Below are 25,665 nucleotides of genomic sequence, written 5' to 3'. Positions count from 1 at the left end.
ACTATAAGATCCATGATCTTTGCTTCTGTACCCTGAATGAGTAAGCTAGTTTGAATTCTCCATATCTTTTCAAAACAGTAAAGAATATTTCCATGGTTGCCAAGGCAGAGTAGAGAGGGTGAGGGAAAGTTGGATTGCGAGTTTGGAAATAGCAGATGCAAACTATTATATACAGAATGGATAAACAAGGTCCTATTGTACAGTACAGGGAACTATATTCACTATCCTGTAATAAACCATAATGGAAAAAAATATGAAAAATATTTTTTAGAAAAGAATATTTCCAAAATACTTTGTCAACCTAATATGCAAGTAGGTAGATACAGTACACACATAAAAGGTGATGATTTTTAAGAAAATACATAATAAAATGTATTTGGAGTATTCTGGAAAGTATAAGAATTTTAAATACAGATCATACTTGTTACTTTCAGTCTTAATATATTAGCCATGAAAGCTGGGGACTAGGCCATGTTGTCTACAGGTTCCTCTGAGCACTTTGCTTTAGAGGGCAAAAGAGAGCGTTCAAATGGGAGGAATTTTTAAAGAAATAAACATGCTTTTATATTTTATTGCATTAGAGGATATCTAGCAACATTTGGTCCTGCTGTGGAAGAGATAATGCTAACAGTTACAAGAACCAGCCTTTATTGAGATTTGTGTCAGGCCCTGTGCTAAGGGTTTCAGGGTTTCAGGTATATTCCTGCTACTAACCCTCACAACAACCCTATGAAGGTAGGACTATTTTTGTCCATTTTACCCTGGAGGAGACTAAGGCTTCAGTGAGGTTAAGTGACTTATCTGAGACCCCTTTTCTAGTAAATGGTTGCCCTGAGATTTGAATCCAGGCAGCATGACTCCCAAGTTCATTATTTTTAACCTCTACAACAAATAGCATTTTTAAAGCTTTTTTGAAAAAAAAAAAAAAAATTTGTTAGTCTTTTTTAAGTGAATATAGATTCTAATTCTTAATGGAAAACTAAAAGATGAATAGATAAATAACCAATTTATCTCTAAGACAGATGGGGATTTATGGCTATTAAAAATGTAGAACTTTCACTTCAAGCAAATGGTAGGCTATCTAGCAGTGTGTTCCAGAAATAAATTATGAACGCTCTGTAACAAGAGGCTTTGAGGGCAATGGTAATGGAAAGGAGAGAATGACAAGCATTAGTAAAAGCATCGGCATTCATTATTCTGCACCAAGTTGGTAATCTTTCCAAATTTGTTACTGTCCAAACCCAAAGGATAGGAAACATACAAACCATTAATGATGCTCCATAATAATGTGCAACAAATCGAAGTGTCTTGCATATTACCTTCCTCTTCTCAGAGTCAAAATCCTAAAGACGTATGTTATTAAAAAGAAAAAAGTTAAGAGAACTAGTATCTGTAGCAGAAAAGTACAAATTATTAAATACAGAAATAGATTCTTTCTTCTTTATTTTTTGAAATGTACCTTGAGTAGGATTCCATTACTTTGGCATTTGGTTCTGTAGAAGCTGAGCAATAGCTGCAGCCTTCTAGAGCTACACTGTCAGATCTTTCCTTGTTTAAACGCTTAGCCCAGTAGAATTTAGATACAAGCACACATTTTATCAAGTGGAATACCCCAAGGATTCTCTGACAAGCAAAGATAAGAAGAAACCAATTTTCTACTTTCTTCAATTTAAAAGTTGGGACATAAGTCCTGTCCCTTGGTGACTGGACTGGATTCAGTTTCTAAATCTTCTGCCTTATCCCCATCATTCCACTGTATTTACTGTTCTTCACCTATTTTCTCTTTCCCTTTTCCAAAATCTTTAAGATGTGTGACTCCTTGACTTCTCCCCTGCCCCGAGTCATTTTTCTCATTTCATTATTAATTTGTTTCTCTCCTATAAAGGCTAGACAAGTGTGTACCACAAGCTCAACTAGAAGTGGAAGAGCTCACCTGAAAAATATCGTATTTACTTCCGATTATGACCAGAGGAATTGGAAATGGGTCAAGTAATTCACGATCCTGTTAACAAACATATTTCATTGATTCACTGTAATTGTTTACTACTATGTATTCAGCAATTTCTATGACTTAGGTCAGTTCAAATCTGCCCACAGTGTTAACATTGTCGGCTTGACAGAGGTTGCTCCAATATTTAATCTGCGAAGCTACATTTCTCAAGCATAAAACTAGAAATGACAGTTCCCTAAACTACCATATTTATTCTTCATGTTCTGTTCTGTTATTTTCTTATATGTTGCCTTCCTGTTTTTTTTTAAGTTATTTGTATTAACTGTTTGTTATAATAACATTTGGAGAAGGCAATGGCACTCCACTCCAGTACTCATGCCTGGAAAATCCCACGGATGGAGGAGCCTGGTGGGCTGCAGTCATGGGGTCGCTAAGAGTCAGACACGACTGAGTGCCTTCACTTTCACTTTTCACTTTCATGCATTGGACAAGGAAATGGCAACCCACTCCAGTGTTCTTGCCGGGAGAATCCCAGGGATGGGGGAGCCTGGTGGGCTGCCGTCTATGGGGTCGCACAGAGTCAGACACAACTGAAGCACTTTAGCAGCAGCAGCAGCATAATAACATTTATACTGCATATACAGGAACCATAATTACCAGTTTTGTTTGATATTCCTTTTGTAAAACACTCATATAAACTTTGGGCAATATAAAATACCTTTCTTAGTTTTCTAGATGATGACATTCTTGATTGTACATAAAAGACTTGTGTTACCATATTCAACTTGATAATTTAATTATCAGATGATAAAAAGATACTGATTATGTGACAGACAATTAATGAATGTATAGAATGACAGTAAAGGCTGTTGAAACTCTATTCCTTGCTTAAAACTGTATCCTTTTCTGGTCTTTGCTAGGTGACATTTGTACAACCTGGTTTTGTATCTTCATTTCACAGAGATTATAAAATCAGTATCAAACTACTACTTTAAAACTCTGTTCCTTTTGATTGGTGTAATATGCCATAACAATCACGGTAGATGTCTAACGAGAAGACATATGAAATCTTTTTCCTTGTTTTGCTCTGAGGTTTTATTAAATTGCTGTAATTTTCCAGTGAACAGGTTCATCCACATCAAGTGAATTTCAACTCATGCATAAAAATCTAAAGAAATTGTTTGTGATGTTATCTTTAACTATGTGTGGGGCTAAGAATTTCAAGAATAATCCCAGCAGCAACTCACGGGATGGTCCTTCTGCATATTGCTCCACATCTTCTGTCTCATTTCAGAAGCTGCTTTAGAATTCTTCTTCCCCAGTTTCATGATCACTTTATCTATGTTAAGTTTTGTGGCTTGCAACAGATTTTCCATGGTGGGCCAAAGGTCATTAGGTTTTGAAAGATCCAAAACAAGGACAATAGAAAACGTCCTAAAGAAATAAAAATATCTTTCAAAAAAAAAAAAAAGACTCAAAATAATTACCATTTGAAACCCTACTATACTGAAATGTATTTTCTAAGAGAAACACTATAAGAAAAAAAACATAGCAATTTTCTAAGAAAAATATGCCAAAATTATAGCCTTATTTATTCCAGTGCTTTTTCCTAGCAATATTTAAGTGTTACAACCAAACTTCTTGTTTGAACTAATAACAACCCAGTTCACATAATGTGCAATTGGATCCAACAGTGCCATGTTTAGATTCAGTTGTGCTGTGTGTTCCACAGAAGGAAAGCAAAAATAATCATCACAGCAGCAGCAACAATACAACAATGTGGTGAGGCAGAAGAAAACATTTACTGATGGACCCTGCCTGGAGTCTACCTAGCTTATCTCCTCCTAACCCAACAAGACTTCCTGGAAAATGTTACAATGGCATTTCTATGCATTAGAAATCTGAGGCACAGACTCATAGAGCTAGTGAACTGTAGAGCTGGTATTTAGACCCAGAGCCACATGGTTTTCTGCTTGTACCCTGCTACCTCTCTGAAAGGCCTTGCTGCCTCACTCCAGGCCACCACACACTCCACCACCATGACCATACGCACACATGCTTATGTTCATGTATATCAAACATAACTCTAAACTCAGCAACAACAAACAACCCAATTTAAAAATGGGCAAAGAACTCATATACATATTTCTGTATTTAAAGACATACATATGGCCAATAAACACAGGAAAAGATGTTCAGTATTATCATTAGAGATATGCAAATCAAAACCACAATGAGATACCACTTCTTGCCCATTAGGATAGCTACAATAAAAAATTTTTAAAATCCAGAAAATAATAAGTGTTGGAAAGAATAGAGAGAAATTGAAACCCTGGGGCACTGCCAATGGGAATATAAAACAGCAGAGTAGACAGTGTGGAAAGCAGCACAGTTGTTCCTCAAAAAATTATAGGAGGATCCAGCAATTCCACTTCTGGGTGTTTTGACATCAGGGACTCAAACAGGTATTTGTACACCAATGTCCATAGCAGCGTTATTCACGATTGCAAGAGTGGAAATGACCCAAATGTTCATCAGTGGGTTAACAGCTGAACAAAATGTGGTAAATGAATACAATGAAATATTATTCAGCCTTAAAAAGGAAGGAAATTTTGACATATGTTACAACATGGATGAATCTTGAAGACATTATGCTGAGTGAAATAAACTAGACCCAAAAGGATGATTTCATTTACATGAAGTAGCGAGAGTAGTCAAATCATAGAGACAGAAACTAGAATGGTAGTTGCCAAGGGCTGGAAGAGGGGGAAGTAGGAAGTTATTGTTTAATGGGTACAGGTTCAATCTGGGAAGATGAAACGCTCTGGAGAGGGGTGGTGGTGATGGTGCCAAAACAATGAATAATACTGAATGTCACTAAACTGTATACTTAAAAATGGCTAAAATGGTGAATTTTATGTTATTTTACAATAAAAAACAAACATAAATCTAGAAGTATTACAGAACATGGTTATAATAAGTCTGAACAGCCATAATCATGGGCCAATATATCTTTGATCAACAGAGCAAACATTCTGCTAGCAGAAATAGCAAGGAATTATAATATAGGCTGGCTATAATATAGTCAAGTTATATGGGCTTTCCTGGTGACTCAGTGCTAAAGAATCCGCCTGTCAAGGCAGGAGATGCAGGTTCAATCCCTGGGCCGGGAAGATCCCCTGGAGAAGGAAATGGCAACCCACTCCAGTATTCTTGCCTGGGAAATCCCATGGAAAGAGGTGCCTGGCAGGCTGCAGTCCATGGGGTTGCAGAAGAGTTGGACAAATTAGTGACTAAACAACAATTATTTTGTTTAGTTTGAGCAAATCAGCTATTTTGTGTAAAGCAAAACAATAGCTAAATTCTATACTATAGGTCTAAATCCAGAAAGTAGTCTTTTCAGACATTACCTAAGATTTTCTATAAAGTTATTATGCCATTAAATTGTCTAGCCAACCATATCTTTCATTTGAATAAGCTCAGAAACAGCTTTTCTTAATTATAATGTGTGTGTGTGTGTGTGTGTATATATATATATACATATAAAGGAAAATAATTTTATTTTCAGAGTTTTAGCATGGTTAATGTTAAAAAAAAAAAAGACCATAGTTTAGCTTTTTTTTTTTTATTGTGGTAAAATATATATAAAGTGTATCATTTTTTCCAAATGAAAATAACTTTGTTTTAACCAAAGGGAAAATGGATTATTCAACTTTTTTCTAAGGTTAAAATTTATGTTTCCACTGCACTCCAAATACTTGTGTTACTTTTGCCTTCATAGAAAATGACAGCTAAAAAATTTTTTTATAACACACTACCTCTGAAAACAGGGAAGTGGACCACAGGAAATGCTCTCTTACCAATTATCTAAGGTCTATGGAAATGTTCAATGCATCTATAATTATTCTATGAACAGTCATTTTAAAGAAAAACAGTATCTAACAGCATTTGGTAAGGTGGCTGGGCTCTGTCCAACTCAAGGAAATTACATGTCGAATTAATTCCAGTCACAAAACACTCTGAGATTTGCGACTAACGAGGAGTGAAATGTTTTCCATGAATTTGTCAAGCACTCAGCAAGCTGCTTTGGACCCAGGCCTGTGGCACCCCTGCCCTCTGTTCATCATCACCCTGACCCCTCTTCTCTCCTAAGGCAGGCTCCAGCTGCTCTGGGATTCCATGGAAAGAAGACCAGGAACTCACAAAGAGAGGCAGTGAAACTGTGGAAAGATTTGGCTTCCTGCAGAAACCAGAATTTCTACAAGCCCATAAGGTCTAGAGAAGGGAAGTGAGGTAATACAGAAAGGTGATGTGACAACAGGGCCAGAACCGGAGCCAGCTCACAGTCTGGGAAGAGCTGCTCCCAGCCTTTACTCCTGTCTGCCTCAGGCCAGGCTGGCCGGCAGCTCTTGTTCCTTCAGCTGCTCCCCGCCCCTGTCATCTCCTCTCAGCCACACCACCATGAGTTGCCCTAATTCCCAGGCAGCTTCAATTATTTGTCTCTGTTAAAGAAGGACAAATGAGAACTACACAGCTGTAAAAATCCCATGATTCTAAAAAAATAATGTCGGGGGAAATGGTGGTTTTAAGTGAAAAAGCAAGATCTAAATGTGTATACACAATATCTCATACCTGTACAAAGTATATTGACAACCCTGGAAACACTGAAAGAAATACCTCCGTATGTTGAGAATAGTCCTTTTTTCATGTGATCACAGATGCTTTTACTTTTCATGTACGTTTCGCTATTTTTCCAAGTTTTCCTTATGATCATAAAAGATTTTTGTGATAAGTAAAAGACACTAAATTTTATTTCTTTAAAAGAAAAAAAAAATCACTGGACAAAGAAAGCCAACATTACTAGCTAGTTACGGAAAAACAATTATCATGTTAACAAGAAAAAATTCTAAAGATCTTAATGGCTGGAATTTGACAAATTATTGTCAAGCCCTTTGTATCTGGTCCAGCAGCAATGGTCTGTTTTAAACTCTGACAACAGTAAGATATTTCAGATTTTTTAATTCTGTTTTCTTTGGCGAAGATGGGTTCCCAGGAACATTGTGAGAAATGTCACAATTTTCCACATCTGATTTGGCCAACATGTGGGAATCATTCTCAGGAAAACACCACCAAAGAGCTTGAGGTTTTCCCCCAGGTTCTTTTTCTTTAAGGTCAGCAAACAGACACTTCTTCCTCTTCTAACTCACAAACTTTCATTGCATGAGGCTTTACTGGTGTGTGTGCGTGCTAAGTCACTTCAGTTGTGTCCAACTCTTTGTGACTCTATGAGCTGTAGCCCTCCAGGCTACCCTGTCCATGGGGATTCTCCAGGCGAGAACACCGGAGTGGGTTGCCATGCCCTTCTCCAGGGGATTTTCTTGACCCAGGGATCTAATCCGAGTCTCTTGTGTCTCCTACACTGGCAGGTGGGTTCTTTACCACAAGCGCCACCTGGGAAGCCCCTCAGTGATATTAACATCAGTATTAAATTAGTATTAAATTCAAGTGTGTGTTAGTCACTCAGTCATGTCTGACTCTTTGTGACCCCATGGATTGTAGCCTGCCAGGTTCCTCTGTCCGTGGAATTCTCCAGGCAAGAAAGAATACTGGAGTGGGTAGCCATTCCCTTCTCCAGGGGATCTTCCTGACCCAGGGACTGAATCCAAGCCTCCTGTATTGCAGGCACCTGAGCCACCAAGGAAGCCATTAAATTTAAAGGAAACATAATATCCAGTTGCAGGAAAAACTCAGGGGCTGAATTAGCTCATGCTTGGATGGGTATTCAAAAGAATTGAGTTTTCAAATTTATTTTTTGAAGTATTTTTTTTTTGCCAAGTGAATATATTGCCCAAGTGTTATTTGACATATTTTGTTTGTTTGTAGGCTTGCAAAATATGTTACTAGTTGGATGCCAACTATCTCATTTCAGCACAGGCCAGAACCTTCAGTTCAGTTCAGTTCAGTCGCTCAGTCATATCCAACTCTTTGTGACCCCACAGACTGCAGCATGCCAGGCATCCCTGTCCATCACCAACTCCCAGAGTTTACTCAAACTCATGTCCATTGAGTAGGTGATGCCATCCAACCATCTCATCCTCTGTCATCCCCTTCTTCTCCCACCTTCAATCTTTCCCAGCATCGGGGTCTTTTCAGATGAGTCAGTTCTTCGCATCAGGTGGCCAAAGTATTGGAGTTTCAGCTTCATCATCAGTCCTTCCAATGAATATTCAGGACTGATTTCCTTTAGGATGGACTGGTTTGATCTCCTTGCAGTCCAAGGGACTCTCAAGAGTCTTCTCCAACACCACAGTTCAAAAGCACTAATTCTTTGGCACTCAGCTTTCTTTATAGTCCAACTCTCACATCCATATATGACTATTGGAAATACCATAGCTTTGACTAGACAGACCTTTGTTGGCAAAGTAACATCTCTGCTTTTTAATATGCCGTGTAGGTTGGTCATAACTTTCCTTCCAAGGAGCAAGCGTCTTTTAATTTCATGGCTGCAGTCACCATCTGAGTGATTTTGGAGCCCAGAAAAACAGTCTGTCACTGTTTCCACTGTTTCCCTATCAATTTGCCATGAAGTGATGGGACCAGGTGCCACGATCTTAGTTTTCTAAGAGTTGAGTTTTAAGCCAACTCTTTCACTCTCCTCTTTCACTTACATCAAGAGGCTCTTTACTTCTTCTTCACTTGTGGTGTCATCTGCATATCTGAGGTTATTTCTCCCTATTGATATTTCTCCTGACAATCTTGATTCCAAGCTTGTGCTTCATCCAGTCCAGCGTTTCTCATGATGTACTCTGCATATAAGTTAAATAAGCAGGGTGACAATATACAGCCTTGACATACTCTTTTCCTGATTTGGAACCAGAACCTTGGTTCTTTCAAAATCTCTGAGAGCACTACAGTTTAGGCACATAGAAAGGAAGTTAAGGTAAACCTTCAGCAACATAAAACTGTCCCTGCAATTCTGATTCACAAAAAACTCATGTTCATCCTGTGGCCTCCACTGGATACTTACTAACTGCTATTCCTCACTGGCCCCACTTACCGTAAGGTGTCACTTGTGATTGGTATGCTGATTAAATCCAGTAAAGATGTTCCTCCACCTAGCTCCCAAAAGTGAGCAATATCTTTAGGCTGAAAAAAACAGGTTTTTTCATATTAATATTCTTTGATGTTTTTACATTTTAAATAGTTCTTATAGTTCATTAGCACCAGCTAGTAATAATTATGGATACAAGATATTACAGTCCTCAAGACCATTTATGGCAGTCAAAATTTTCTCCTTTATTGATCCCATCCCTCAAAATACACTAAAACATCTATTCCAAAGAACAAAGATGAAACATTAAGAATATACACGGGTACTAAATGCCCTGATTCTACCCTAATTTAATTTAAGACATTAAACAGCACCCCAACTCTGTAAATATCACAGGTAGCAAACACTCACATTAGAAATAAAATTAACAAATTGAACACATTTGGAATTATCTTTGTGAAAAAAGTTATAATTTTAGGTAGAAATAAAACAACTGAACAGGAAAACATCCTAATTGAGAGAGAAGACAGAAGCTCACACAATAAATCAGACATAAAGACAAGACCAGAGGAAACGGGGAGAACAGACAGGAGTCCAACCTGCAGATCAGGATCGACTGGGCAGAAGTATAAGCAGCTGGTCTGGGCCTGACATCCCTGGGGACAGTGACAGGCTGGCACTGGCAATACAAGCGGTAGGTGGGGGACACGGACTCTCTGCAACTGCTTCCCTTTTCAGAGAACTCAAACTATAGGAGGACTAAAAGGGCTGGGCAGTAGCCCAGTAGCTTGGAAAAAAGACCATCTATTCCATGACAACTGTCCTAGATTGCTGGCTAGCTGATGGCATTTCTCCTTCCGGCCAGATACTGAGAGCCTTCAAGATATGATTGTGTGAGGAGCTGATAAAGTTCTTCCATTTAGAACTCTTAGGAGACCCTTCAATCTGAGAAAGATATGAATCTTCTAGAATGAATACAGAAAAGCCCAACTTGAGAGCATAAAGTTTAGCAGAAACAAGCAGGTGAAAAACAAACCACATGAGTTTTCATGTACCCAATGCCATGAACTTGGAAGAGGCAAATGGTCATTACAGCAGTTTGAGATAAATACATTTTGCTTTTTGACAGGTTATCATCTCAACCATTGAAACTGTTTTGCAGTTGGTATTTGAATCTCTAATGTTTGGGGGGAGAAATAAGTTTTCAGTGGACAATCTCCCTTGATTCACAACTGGATGAAGAAAAGCTTTTAGAGCTTTTCTCAAAAGTTAAGCTTATGAAAGTTGACTCAGAGTCTCCCACAACGAGGGTGAGGTATTTCTAGGCTCATCACCCATGCAAAAATGTATGTGATTCACAAAAACAAAGTTCTCCCACATCTCAATATATTGTTTTTTCTTTTCAATTTCATGGTTTCAATAACCAAGTTGCACTGGTGAATCCAGGAAGCAGCAACAGACCATTTAAACTCTCTATACACTGTCTAATGATCAAACACTTAGACTGGATCAACCTATAAAAATTTGCCTGTGTTATGGGAGTTATGGGACCTTCTTTATTCTAGATTGTTCTCCATACACCTAATTTTATTTAAGAAATGACCTCTTCCTTATGGGAACACCAAAAGAGAATTCTACTTAGAATTTTTTATTCTCCTAACATACACTATAAGTTCTCCCTCTATCCTGAACAATTTCTAACTATCCTCTATAGATGAACTAACACAAGTGAAAATAGGATTATGGCCAGTTAGGGCCTGTGGTCTCAAATAGGATTACCAATTTTAAGATGTATTTGTAAAAATGCTAATAATTTGGATTTTAAGCAGTATATTTTCATAAATATCCAACAGGTCAAATGTATATTTTTAGCAGATTTTTTCAGGAGACAAGATAACTCACAATGTTATTCTCATTTGAAAGGAGAAAATGTGCCCAAAGCCTGTACACTGAAGTTACAGAGTAATCCTATTCAAGCATCTTAAGACATAACAAATGAGAAGGCCGAAATATTTTCACAGTTTGGGTGGCTTCCTCTGTGCTCAGTTGCATTTGATTTTAAAAGTATTACATAGCTAGGAAGTATACTCCTGGATATGTTTATTGATTGTGGAAAAGATGGAAAATGTAGAACAATGCCAGCATCCTTACTTCTCCATACACGTGTAGAAGAACATCACCAAAAAGACACTCACTATGTTATGTCCTTTTGTTCTTCTTCCATACGTATATTCCAAAGCTAAGGTTGGTTTTGGTGGCTCATCCCTGTACAGTGAAGACAAGTATTATTACCATCATTTTCTTAAGCTATCATCTTACCTTATTTTTGCTTCTTAAGAACTTTATTAGCAGAGAAGTTACGCTGTGTGTAACACATTGAGATAAAAATGATTAAGAATTTATACAAAAATTAAATAAGCCTTCAAAAAAGCATCTTAACAGACTTCAGTAGCAACTGCAGAGGTGAGGAATGGCACTTGCGTTTAGTGGCAGCGCCTAGTGACACCATTCGGGGAGCAGAGAAGGAGCTGGCCGTGTTGGTGGCTGCGTCAGGGCATATGCTCTCTGCATCCAGGCCACGTGGGAAGCAAAGAGAATAGGTTTATGCTCAGCCTCAATGTGAGGAGCTGGGAATGTAATGACTTTCAATTTAATGGAGACGTCAATAAAAGATTTTTTATACAGTTCTCAACCGAAATCATAGCTCAAACCTGGGCATCATTTAGCTAATGAGAGCTGCAAACCAACAAGACTTTCCTTACCAAAACTTCCTGAAACATGTACTGTAACCTGCTGGCATGCTTCCATGGTAAAGAAGGCTAAGAAGTACATAAAACAAATGGCAACATGTACAGTTTGATGACCAATAATGTGCTTCAGAAGCATACCCATGAGCAATTCAATGATTATAACGTTCAAACGATCATGAACTAGATAAAATTAAAAAGTTTAAATACAGACTAGCATAGCCAAAACAAGTAAGTACTAGCTTTTACAGATTGAGTAATTATGCTAATTTCTTCCCTCAAATAAGGAAATCCATTATTAATCCTATACAATTTTTTTCTGCTTATTGTTGGTTTCATCTTTAAAGGAAGACTGTAAAAGCCATAATATGGATTCATAAGAATTAGAATATTTTGTTTAGGTCACAAAATGGAAATATGTCTTTTATATTCTAACTTGCAAATCCCATGGACGGAGGAGCCTGGTGGGCTGCAGTCCATGGGGTCGCTAAGAGTAGGACACGACTGAGCGACTTCACTTTCACTTTTCACTTTCATGCATTGGAGAAGGAAATGGCAACCCACTCCAGTGTTCTTGCCTGGAGAATCCCAGGGACAGGGGAGCCTGGTGGGCTGCCGTCTATGGGGTCGCACAGAGTCGGACATGACTGAAGCGACTTAGCAGCAGCAGCCTTACAATAAGAATAAGCAAAAATGTATTCTAAAGTTTAATATAACACTTACCTGTCAAGACACCTTAGAATAATAGTAGTCTTTCCCTAGAAATTCAAAAAGAAAGAATACTGTGTTAATGTCATCCACATGTAAAATTTTATTATTGTTCATAATTGTGGCCCAAAATAGCTTTTAATCACTTGAATGATAAATTACCTGGAAACTAGAAACTTTCAGAATTGCTCCTAAGTTTGATAAGTGGAAAAAGTTAACTGTCAACTTTCCATCAGAGTGTAACTACACTGCTATTATTATAATTATAAAGTACCACAGATGACAAATACTAGAAAATCAAACCTCATTTTAGTGGTCAACTTGGCAGCTGTCTTAAATTTTCTCTCTACTCGTTAATGCTAATTACTGGTTAAGCTGATGATTAGTGTCTTCTAAAATGTTTTAATTCCAATTTGTTGAAGTGGAAATAAAAAAGGATAACACACAAATATAGGACATGTTGAAGACATATTCCAAGTAAGCAATCCAGATACCGGTTAGAATACTTTTTTTGGTTTGTCTTATTTCTAGAAGATGTACTTTAAATTTCTTTTTAGGAGTCAGGAAACAGAGGTTCTGGTCCCATCTCAGCCACTAATCATGAAACTTAACCTCACATCTGAGCCAGGGACTGATCTAGTGGTTTAAGTCACTGTTTTTTTTTTAAACAGTGAAGCTTTACTTTTTTAAGACAATCTTTCACAGGAATATAAATAAAAGAGCAGCAGGGAAAGTTTACCAGAGGAGACCTTTAGGATTCAAAGAAAGCAGTTTAGAAAACTCTGGACTACCAAAAACACGGATTATTTCACTATATATGTGTTTTTTAAAGCCAAGGAACCTACAATACTTACCCCCAAAAAGATAAATTGTGACTCCAAATTACATCTGGGCTATGATTAAATTGAATGACTTTTTTGGTAGTAAGATTTATAAATAAATCATTGGAATAGCACTAAAATACATAATTGAAAGATACTTATTGGTAGGTGTTATATCAAAGTGAAAGATCAGAAACAATCTAAATTTTCCAAATAGGGGACTGACTAAATTATGACCATCAGTATAATGAATAACACGCAGATCACAGGTATAATGTAGGAATAGACATACTGACCTAAATCAAATCCCTTAACGATTATACAGTGGAAGTGAGAAATAGATTTAAGGGACTAGATCTGATAGAGTGCTTGATGAACTATGGGCGGAAGTTTGTGACATTGTACAGGAGACAGGGATCAAGACCATCCCCAAGAAAAAGAAATGCAAAAAAGCAAAATGGCAGTTTGGGGAGGCCTTACAAATAGCTGTGAAAACAAGAGAAGCAAAAAGCAAAGGAGGAAAGGAAAGATATACCCATTTGAATGCAGAGTTCCAAAGAATAGCAAGGAGAGATAAGAAAGCCTTCCTCAGTGATCAATATAAAGAAACAGACGAAAACAATAAAATGGGAAAGACTAGAGCTCTCTTCAAGAAAATTAGAAATACCAAGGGAACATTTCATGCAAAGATGGGCTCAATAAAGGACAGAAATGGTATGGACCTAACAGAAGCAGAAGAGATTAAGAGGTGGCAAGAATACACAGAAGAACTGTACAGAAAAGATCCTCATGACCCAGATAATCACGATGGTGTGATCACTCACCTAGAGCCAGACATCCTGGAATGTGAAGTCAAATGGGCCTTAGGAAGCATCACTACGAACAAAGCTAGTGGAGGTGATGGAATTCCACTTGAGCTATTTCAAATCCTGAAAGATGATGCTGTGAAAGTGCTACACTCAATATGCCAGCAAATTTGGAAAACTCAGCAGTGGCCACAGGAATGGAAAAGGTCAGTTTTCATTCCAATCCCAAAGAAAGGCAATGCCAAAGAATGCTCAAACTACTGCACAATTGCACTCATCTCACACGCTAGTAAAGTAATGCTCAAAATTCTCCAAGCCAGGCTTCTGCAATACATGAACCGTGAACTTCCTGATGTTGAAGCTGGTTTTAGAAAAGGCAGAGGAACCAGAGATCAAATTGCCAACATCCGCTGGATCATGGAAAAAGCAAGAGAGTTCCAGAAAAACATCTATTTCTGTTTTATTGACTATGCCAAAGCCTTTGACTGTGTGGATCAGAATAAACTGTGGAAAATTCTGAAAGAGATGGGAATACCAGAGAAGCTGACCTGTCTCTTGAGAAATCTGTATGCAGGTCAGGAAGCAACAGTTAGAACTGGACATGGAACAACAGACTGGTTCCAAATAGAAAAAGGAGTATGTCAAGGCTGTATATTGTCACCCTGCTTATTTAACTTATATGCAGAGTACATCATGAGAAACACTTGGCTGGATAAAGTACAAGCTGGAATCAAGATTGCCAGGAGAAATATCAATAACCTCAGATATGCAGATGACACCACCCTTATGGCAGAAAGTGAAGAGGAACTCAAAAGCCTCTTGATGAAAGTGAAAGTGGAGAGTGAAAAAGTTGGCTTAAAGCTCAACATTCAGAAAAAAATGATCATGGCATCTGGTTCTATCACTTCATGGCGAATAGATGGGGAAACAGTGGAAACAGTGTCAGACTTTATTTTTCTGGGCTCCAAAATCACTGCAGATGGTGACTGCAGCCATGAAATTAAAAGATGCTTGCTCCTTGGAAGAAAAGTTATGACCAACCTACACAGCATATTAAAAAGCAGAGACATTACTTTGCCAACAAAGGTCTGTCTAGTCAAGGCTATTGTTTTTCCAGTGGTCATGTATGGATGTGAGAGTTGGACTATAAGGAAAGCTGAGTGCCGAAGAATTGATGGCTTTGAACTGTGGTGCTGGAGAAGACTCTTGAGAGTCCTTTGGACTGCAAGGAGATCCAACCAGTCCACCCTAAAGGCAATCAGTTCCAACTGTTCATTGGAAGGAATGATGTTGAAGCTGAAACTCCAATACTTTGGCCACCTGATGCAAAGAACTGACTCATCTGAAAAGACCCTGATGCTGGGAAAGATTGAAAGCAGGAGGAGAAGGGGACAACAGAGGATGAGATGGTTTGATGGCATCACCAACTCAATGGAGATGAGTTTGAGTAAACTCCAGGAGTTGGTGATGGAGAGGGAAGCCTGGTGTGCTGTGGTCCATGAGGTCGTGAAGAGTCGGACACAACTGAGCGACTGAACTGAACTGAATTGAACTGAGACACACTGACACGATAAGACGTGCATAATAGATTACCATGACCCTATTTTCAGTTAAAAATCATCTCTTCCTTGAGATGCATATACACACACATACAGATAGAGAAACAAACAGAAATCCAGAGAGACATCACATGTTAACTGTGAATGTTTTCAGGTGATAACTTTAAAGGTAATTTATTTTCTAAAGAAAATAAGGATTTTCTAATTATCCTACACTTTACATGTATCACATGTAGTGTATTTTTAACTTTTTTAAATAATGAGGACTATGACACCTAAAAATAAATGTATTCAATGTGCAGGAAAGTATACAGAATTACTGTATGTTAGAAGTAGGAATCTTAGAGAATATCTAGCCAATCTTCTCAAATTCTCATGGTTCCACAGCAGTGATTTAAATTATTTTTATTATAATTTCATATTAATGTATAAGAGTACCTGGTGGAATTTCAAATAAAAATAAACTCAACTCGGGGCACTGAAATCAGCTTTTAGATTATCATTAAAATAACAATCCAAATTTTAAAAATTCACTAGTAAACTGTGGCCGTTTGAGAAGGCATCCACAGACTCCTGGGTTTCCGAGTCCAAGAAGCACTGACACAGTGCAAGTTCACTGAGTGACTATCAGAATGAACCCACACTCCCTTCCGTTACGTCCATCACAGCAGAAGTCCAGCCTCCCTCTGACTTGTCATCCTTGCAACTCTAATTCCATAATCCTCTACATATCCCTTCATCGGGCATAATAATCTCCTCCCTTCCAAAATCCAGCTGCCCTGAATCCTCAACTTCTTCTTCAGAACATTCTATTTGCTGGCCTGCACTAAGATATGACTATCTCTTGAACTTCCTCTGTGGTCCTATTAAAGAAGGCTATTTATTCTTCATCACCCCCACACACTTCAGGGCCCTCCCTGCTCTCCAGTGCCACCTAGAGGCAACTACTCTACTTCTCTCCTCTTGCAGCAATCTTAAGAGGCTTGTATCAGCCCACCCTCTTGGTTATCTCTTCCTCAGTCTACCTTCCCCTCTCAGCTACTGTCATTAGTCTTGTTCACCTCACCCCCTACATGGGCATGGGCAACCCACCTATGACCCCGACCTCCAGGTGCCCTTTGCCTCCAGAGACTCTTTCCTTCACTCCACTTCTGCCACATGTCACTTTCGGGGTTCTATCTTGAATCATTTCACTACTGGAAACTGTACCACTTCCAAAATCACATGCACAAACAACACATTCTCTAAGCACTTTTTTCGGAACTTTACTTTTTTCAGCTTTACTGAGAGGCCTCCAAAGTCCATGTATCCTTCTGGGACACAGGGCAGACACAGAAGGCTGCTCTGGCTACCTGGGCACTGACGCCACCTGGTAAAGATGTAGCCTCATTGACACAGAAGTTAGTTCCTGACTAACTTCTGTTATCATGCCTTTAACATGCCCTTAGGTAGACACATGAAGCACAAAAATAAAATAGTATCATATATACAACAACTATCTCTATTATATATATGTAAGATTATATATATCATAAAATAAGATAGTCCCCAACTTAGGATAGTTCCATTTATGATGTTTTGACTTTATGAAAGTGCAAAATTGATATACACTCAGTAGAAACTGTCCTTTTCCCGGGCTAGCGATACGTACTAATAAACTCTTCCTGTGATGGTGGGCAGCAGCAGTGAGCTGCAGCTCCCAGTCAGCCCCTCGATCATGAGGGGAACAAGCAGTACACTTACAACCATTGTCTTTCACTTTCAGTATGTTATTCAATAAACTAACTGCACAGGATATTCAACACTTTATTATAAAATAGGCTGTGTGCTAGGTAACTTGGCTCAACTGTAGGCTGCTGTAAATATTCTGAGCACATTTAAGGAAGGCAATGGCACCCCACTCCAGTACTCTTGCCTGGAAAATCCCATGGATGGAGGAGCCTGGTGGGCTGCAGTCCATGAGGTCGCTAAGAGTCAGACAAGACTCAGTGACTTCACTTTCACTTTTCACTTTCATGCATTGGAGAAAGAAATGGCAACCCACTCCAGTGTTCTTGCCTGGAGAATCCCAGGGACGGGGGAGCCTCGTGGGCTGCCGTCTATGGGGTTGCACAGAGTCAGACACGACTGAAGCGACTTAGCAGCAGTAGCAGCAGCAGGCTAAGCTATCAGGAAGATTCCCTGGAGAAGGGCATGGCAACTCACTCCAGTATTCTTGACTGGAGAATCCCATGGACAGAGTAGCCTCGTGGGCTACAGTCCACGGGGTTGCAAAAGTTGGACATGACTGAAGTGGCTTAGCACACAAGCATGTAGGCTAAGCTATAATGTCGCTTAGGTCAGATGTGTTAAATGCACTTTTTGACTGACAATATTTATGGGGATGTAAGCCCACCATAAGTCAAGGAAGGTCTGTAATATAAACCCCAAATAGGATGAATATCAGCATCTTGGATCTGCAAGTCATGACCTTTTTTAGACAGTGTCTCCAGCAGTTCTGTGTCTCTGGCCAGAATTTTGTAATCCAAGCAGAGCTGCATGAAGATATGATACATCTGTTCCTGCTCTGTATGGCTACTTCGAAACCCTTTTTGCATCCCTGGCTACACAACAGAAACTTACAGCGAGTGGGACATGGTCTCTTGCTACTAAAGTGTTCTGATGGATATGCTGTCCTTTTCCCCTTTATTTTCCAGAACAATAAATAACCCTTTGAAACCCTGTGACAAACATCATTGAGTGTGTTCACTCAGTCATGTATGACTCTTTGCGACCCCACAGACTGTAGCCCACCAGGCTCCTCTCCAAGGAATTCTCCAGGCAAGAATACTGGAGTGGGCTGCTATTCCCTTCTCCAGGGGATCTTCCCGACCCAGAGATTGAACCTGATCTCCTGCACTGCAGGCAGATTCTTTACCATCTGAGCTACCACAATTCAATTATTCCTTAAATGAAATTCCTAAAAGTGAAGTAACTGAATTTAAAAAATGAATATTATTTAAGATAATGCCTTATTGACTTAGATGCTGACTTATTTAAATGGATCCTGGCTTTTATACTTAGTTGAGGTAGAAGACCTTAATATTGTCAAATTATGAAATAAAAATATAGTTAAAATGTTTTAAATTATATTTACTACTATAATTTTTCCTAGATCAATTCACACTAAATATGGTATTGTTGTTCAGTTGCTAAGTCATGTCCAACCTTGTGACCCCATGGACTGCAGTGTACCAGGCTTCCCTGTCCTTCACTATCTCTTGGAGTTTGCTCAAACTCATGTCCATCGAGTTGTGATGCCATCGAACCATCTCATCCTCTGTTGCCCTCTTTTCCTCCTGGCCTCAATCTTTCCCAGCATCAGGGTCTTTTCCCTGAGCTGGCTCTTCACATCACACGGGCAAAGTATTGGAGCTTCAGCATCAGTCCTTCCAATGAATATTCAGGGTTGATTTCCTTTAAGATTGACTGGTTGGATCTCCTTGCCATACATAGGACTCTCAAGATCTTCTCCAGTACCACAGTTTGAAAGCATCAATTCTTTGGTGCTCAGCATTCTTTATGGTCCAACTCTCACATCTATACACAACTATCGGAAAAACCATAGCTTTGACTATACAGACCTTTGTAGGCAAAGTGACATCTTTGCTTTTTAATATGTTAAGTTTATCATAGCTTTCCTTCCAAGGAGCAAGTGTCTTTTAATTTCAATGGCTGCTGTCACCATCTGTAGTGATTTTGGAGCCCAAGAAAATAAAATCTGTCACTGCTTCCACTTTTTCCCCATCTATTTGCCATGGATCAGATGCCATTATCTTAGTTTTCTGAATGTTGAAATATGGTATTAGCTAAGTATAAATTTAGCTCATTAACTTCAAACTCAATGGTTCCACGACCATGAGTTTGCATAAAATGTCTAAATATTATTTTCAAAATGTAATTATCCTAATATTAGGTGATAAAAACAATAATAACTTATTTTATATGTAAAATTCTTTCACCTGGGTATTTTCCAATCAAGTCTCAGTGAGAATATTAATGTTATAGTCAACATTCTTCTTAACTAACTTCCCCTTATGGTACTGCTGCTGCTGCTGCTAAGTTGCTTCAGTCGTGTCCGACCCTATGCGACCCCATAGACGGCAGCCCACCAGGCTCCACCGTCCCTGGGATTCTCCAGGCAAGAACACTGGAGTGGGTTGCCATTTCCTTCTCCAATGCATGAAAGTGAAAAGTGAGAGTGAAGTCGCTCAGTCATGTCCGACTCTTAGCGACCCCATGGACTTCAGCCTACCAGGCTCCTCCGTCCATGGGATTCTCCAGGCAAGAGTACTGGAGTGGGGTGCCATTGCCTTCTCCGCCCCTTATGATACACAATACTTAAATTTCTCAAAAGATATAATGTGGTATTCTATGTGAAATTATCTCTCTGTTGATCTTAAGGGTTTGCTAAACCTGTGCACACATCAACCCATGGATTTTGGCTGACTTCTGCTCATCTGTGTGGAGATAACTGACATTACTAGAGGAAGAAATGACAAACAGATTTTATCTCAACTGCCAACACTTTCCTGGAATGCTATGGATCAGATGTCATCTTCAGGATCAGCAGAAAAGGGGAACATAATTGATAAAATGTGTGTAGAAGATGTGTGCCTACTATTTTCTATCCCTTACAGAACCATGGAAAGGATCTGATGATAACCAGATCTTAGACAATGGAGAACTGGAAAAGCAAAAACGTGGAGGTCTAGATAGCTTCCTTTCCTCTTTCCTGCCACCTAGAGATTGAGGTTTAGGGTGAGAAAATAAGCTCTGGGAAGTGAAAGACTAGTCAGTGATAAAGTTTTCTGAGCCACAGTCTAAGAATACTAGCATGATTAACCCTTTGAAAAAAATTTTTCTGCGACGTTTATTTTTTTCCTTTTCCATTATCGTTTATCATGGGACACTGAATATAGTTCCTGTGTGATACGGTAGGATCTTGTTGATCCATTCTGTATATAATAGTTTACACAGAATGACTGTACCTTGATAAGAGGTGAAACATATGTCAGGAGGATCAGAAGATCATGCCTAAAAACTTGACAATCAAATGAGATTAGAGAAAACAAGAGAGAAAGGTCCAGATAAACGGAGATATCATTAAGAAAAAAAATTTAAGAGAATTATGGAAGAGGGTCCGTGTAATTCACAGAACAAAACAGCTGAGACAAGGCCTTAGAATAATACATTACAGCCACAGATGCAAAACTGTGCAAGTAATAATAAGTGCAATATCATCACAAAAAACCAAAATGACCTCATATATATTACCAAAGCCTGTGGCACGAGTGAGTGCAATATATCACTGTGAAGAACAAAAAGAGGAGGAAAACCGCAGCACACTTTGTGTATTTGTATGGTAACTGACAAATACGCAGCGGGTGACAGCATAAACGAATGCATTTGGATGAAAATAAATGAACACATGAAACTTGTGACAGTATACTGGAGATTGCAGCCTGACCATATGGTATCTAACGGCACACATCACAAGAGGAGTACGGATCAAGTACAATGCGTAGGGGATACCAACTGTTCAAGATAGTGTCTAACTCAGTTTGAATTTTCAGTCACTCCTAAAAGAGATAATAACAGACTCACACAGAAACTAGGGTTAGAGGTTAAGTGACTCATTCCAACCCAGAATTCTATACCTAGATAAACTTTCAATCCAGAGTGAGGGTGAAACAAAGGTATTTCAGATGTGCAAGGTCTCAAAAATTTTACTTCCCATGTATACTTTCCCAGAAAACTACAAAAGAACATACTCCACAAAGACATACTTGAGTAAACCAAGAAAAAAGAAGACACAGGATCCAGGAACTGGAGCTCCAACACAAAGATGCAAAGGGAATCCCCAAGATGTTAGGGAGGGACAGTAGCCATACAGCTACTTGTGAAAGGGATACTTAAGTTAACCCTAAATACTGATTTAGCTCAAAATGATAACTACAATGTGACTGGAAGTGCAAGTGTGAGAGATGTGGAAGTAAATAGTCTTCTATCAGAGACTCAACAGGTAATGTCTAACATTGTGTTTATGGAAATAGCCCATAAGCACATTATTCAGAAGTAAAGAAGTACAATTATAGAAGAAACAGTAAAAGATATGAAAATGATGGCTTTGAGGAGAGATTCTAAACTGTGTACAGAGGCTTGTTATTTTGCTTTACACACCGTTGTATAATCTTTTGGATAATCTTAAAAAAAAAATGTTAAGTGTATTTTATTTTTCTGCCATGCCAAGTGCAGAAGTATGATTTTTTCCTTTCTCAAATAACTTTTCCCCAAAGTTTAAAACTTCTTTGTTTTTCACTTGCTTAGTCTTTATATGTACCTTTTTTTTTTTTTGGCCATAGCCATGCGGACTGCAGGATGCCAATTTCCAGACTAGGGATTAACTCATCCTGTTGGCAGGGAAAGCAGAAAGTCGCAACCACTGGACTGCCAGGGAATTTCCTGTAGCTTTTATGTGCGTTAGTTATCTATTGCTACATAGTAAATTACTTCCAAACTTATCAAGTTTTAAAACAACAGCCATTATTTCACCCAGTTTCTCAAGAGTCTGGAATCTGAGAGTACCTTAGTTGGATGGCTCTGGCTTAAGAATTTTCATAAAGTTGTAGTCAAGACGTCATTTGGGACAAAAGTTATCTCTTGGCTCAACTGAACTGGAGAATCATTTTCCAAGCTCCTTAACATGGTTGCTGGCAAGAGGCAATCAGTTCCTTGCTGGCTCTTGGCCACAGGCTTCAGTTCTTTGCCACGTGGACTGCACCTGCACACGACATGGCAGCTTGCTTCCTCCAAAGTGAAAGATCAGTGAGAGGTTCCCTAAGACAGGCTGCCTTGTGAAAGACAGCATCCCCATCGTTGGAAATATTCAAACCTAGACTATACAACCACTGTCTGGAATGGCTCTCAACCTTTTGATAAGGTACTAGAACCCTGGGGAAACCTAATTTCCTATAAAAAAACACCAGTGCACACACACAATTCTGCATACATTTCTAGGGAGCTCATGGACCCCAAAAAGTAATTCCATGGATCCCAGGGTAAGAATCCCTATTGCAGAAGACCAGACTATTTTCAGGGTTCTTCCCATTTCTGTGACACTAGTTTAAGATAAGTGAAAGTAAATGTATTATACTCTATATGGTTCATGTTTTTTATATATGCTTGTTTTAGCTATACAAGTTATCTATAAATATGACCATTAGAATAGTATTTACGGTGCTTTTGTGCAAACTGGGAAAAGATGACTCCTCTGGGCTGTCTAGTCAGAAACAAGTACCCCTTCCTCTGGGCTCCTGTGGCCCAGGTCAGGACACCACTTGACAAGAAAAGGCAGGTTGGGTGTGTTAGTTCCCATCCTTCCATGAGCAGGGCCCAACCAGATTTAAAGTAACCAGCAGGCTGGAGCTTGGTCATCTGGTTAAAGAGTTGAAATACCTAAATTTTTACCAAAGTAATAAAATAAATGTTACCATTGGCTATTAAATCATCACAATGCTTGTGGTGAAAAAAGTACGAAAAAATGCATTACCCCATTTTTACTGCCAATGAAGAAAACAGACTTTTCTCCAATTTCAGCTCCATCACCTTCATTTTCACTACTTCCCCGTTTTTCCACTTCAGCTTTTGCAATTTCCCAGAGAGTTTCACTATGTGAGAGAAAGATAACCAAAATTCAGAAAAACAAAAAGAATCCTTACAAAAGTTTCTTTCCAGCCCAGAGAAATTTCATTTTAATCAGATTTATAAAACAAATCAATATCATTTGTGGGGGAGGACAATGAGCTGGTAAAACTTTGCAGGATTAGTCATTTTCTGTGTACTAGATGGAAGAAGAAATGATAAACAGAGCCTTTATTGCCAAGATCTGAAGTTGTCTTATTTGGGGACTCCCGGCCAGGGCTGAAAGCTATATGTGTTAGCTTCTCAGACATGCATGAAGGTTCAATGCCTTTTGGAAACATACAACTGGAAAACCACCACCATCTAGGAAAAGGCGGAAACATGTAAAACCAGTTTACCACATAACCTCTGCTACCTGAAATAGTTTTAGTTTTTTAAAATTATACATTTTTTGGCTCCAGATTCCTTTTTTAAAATATAAAGAAGGGAGAAAATCACCTAAAATTCCTTTTGAAAATCATCCTTTCATTCACCTCTCTACACAGATAAGATTTTTTTTTTTTTAAGTGAAGCCTAAATAAATTATGGAGTACTGAACTAAAAAATATGAGTAAGATTTCATGTTTTATCCACCTGAATCTACTACTTTCTGCATAGAGTATGCCAACTTGAGTAAATTACCTAACCTCTCTGGATCCTTCATTCAAGAAATATTTATTGAGCACCTAATATACTCACATTTCTGTGCTAGTCCCCAGGCTCACTTTTGTTTCTTCTCGTCTAACTACTGACTAAAAAACACCACCAACTTCATAGGATTGCCATGATTGTAAAATGTGATAATTCATTTAGGTTAGGGCCTGGCCTATATTATAATCACCTAAAATTAGTGAGTGTTTATAATTATTATTTTTCAAGAATCTGGAAAGGAAAAGGGGGGGTCTGCACTAAAATTCACACATTTACTTCACAGGTGAGCCCCTAAGAACTCAGTCTGGGCCTGTTTGCTCTTCAATTACACCCATTTCTTCATAATGTGATTATCTCTTTTGGAAGTTCCCAACAGTAAAGAGAAAGAGGGTTGTAACCATTTACTGTGATGGGAAGCTTAAGGTTCATAAACTCAACAGAGATGGGGGGAAAAAAAAAGCCCAGAAATCTCGCTCTGTGATGGACTCCAGTACCCTACTCTCCTTCTGATGTCCTTACAAGTCGTTCAGGGAAGTTTTAGGCATGATCTTGAGAACAAGTAACTAAAATAAACATCAGAGAAGAGTTACAATGTGTCTGATAGGTGATTAAAATCCCACCCCCTCCCCTTAAAATGTGACCTTACATTTTTCAGTGTCTTCACTAGTTTCCCCTCTTTTATCTTTGTCGTAAACCCCTGCACCCGGACAGGAGGTCCCTGAGGAAGTGGGTTTGTGGTCTGGCTCACCGCCTGAAATCCTGTTCCTAGAATATTCCCGGGCCCCCCAAAAACTCTTTTTGAAGAAACAATGATTCAAGTTGAATCATCTTTCAACATCTCTTAACTTTTCCACCTCTGGAACTTTTCTACTTGCTTTTGGCAGAATCCATACTCTCAAGGATAGTACCTTGACCAACCAGACAGGAACTGCAAACAGGACAACCCTACAATGGGACTCGCTGTAACTCCTCTCCCCACATATACTGGCAGCGGCCTCTCCCTCCACCGCCGCTCCCCGCCTCCACCCCATCCAGGCTGAGTTGAGAAAGAAGGGAGGCTCTCGAGGGTTGCATAAACCAGGCCCAAGCAGGGTTGCAGGGATACCTGGGCATCGTGGCTTGGCCGCCCCAGTGTCCTGGTCGCCGCGTGAGGCCCAGCCTACAATCAGCCGCACGGCGAACCCGGGGAGAGGCCGGATTGAAGCAGGGTATTGCGTTGCCATGGTAGCTACGTCACAATCATGGGTTGCGTGCAGGGTAGAGGCATCATGGGAAAGGTAGTTTTCAGCGTTCTTGTCTCGTCTCAGCTTCAGCCGTTTTGGATGGGAGAGGAGACTCGTGGCAGTAAATCTGGGACTTAAAAAACTCTGGGCCGAAAATGTTCTTTTATTTAAAAACTATTCTCCTGAGTACCGACTATTTATATGCCGGGGTCTCTGTCTTTAACTACTTTTCTCTCCCCAATAACAGTGATTTGGGAGTGGAGGAAGAAACAATCTCCTGAGCTGTTTTCTAGTGATTTACTAGAGACAAAGATTTTAGTATTTTCCAGCCTTCTGTTTGTTTGGTTGTTTCAGATTTTGTAGAATAGTACATCGTTTGAAAGTGAGAGAAAATATTAGTCGCTTAGTCGTGTTGGACTCTTTGCG

General features: G+C 39.1%; 1 protein-coding gene across 1 annotated transcript in view; it reads right to left on the bottom strand.

The window, feature by feature from the left end:
* The window catches only part of DYNC2LI1 (dynein cytoplasmic 2 light intermediate chain 1), a 38,274-nt gene extending 13,039 nt beyond the window's left edge, over window positions 1–25,235 (bottom strand). The window contains exons 1-8 of the mRNA XM_019970072.2: window positions 25,122–25,235; window positions 23,235–23,352; window positions 12,473–12,507; window positions 11,198–11,267; window positions 9,009–9,097; window positions 3,199–3,385; window positions 1,934–2,002; window positions 1,266–1,343 (exon numbers count right to left, since the gene is read on the bottom strand). Of these exons, the coding sequence (XP_019825631.2) occupies window positions 1,266–1,343; window positions 1,934–2,002; window positions 3,199–3,385; window positions 9,009–9,097; window positions 11,198–11,267; window positions 12,473–12,507; window positions 23,235–23,352; window positions 25,122–25,129 (654 nt within the window). The 5' untranslated portion in view covers window positions 25,130–25,235. The remainder of the gene's footprint in view (window positions 1–1,265; window positions 1,344–1,933; window positions 2,003–3,198; window positions 3,386–9,008; window positions 9,098–11,197; window positions 11,268–12,472; window positions 12,508–23,234; window positions 23,353–25,121) is intronic.
* Window positions 25,236–25,665: the final 430 nt, after the last annotated feature.

This window comes from Bos indicus, chromosome 11 (assembly GCF_029378745.1).
Source record: "Bos indicus isolate NIAB-ARS_2022 breed Sahiwal x Tharparkar chromosome 11, NIAB-ARS_B.indTharparkar_mat_pri_1.0, whole genome shotgun sequence".
Lineage (NCBI taxonomy): Eukaryota > Metazoa > Chordata > Mammalia > Artiodactyla > Bovidae > Bos > Bos indicus.
Note: the sequence above shows the minus strand (reverse complement) of the source record. Positions and strands in the feature narration are given on the sequence as shown.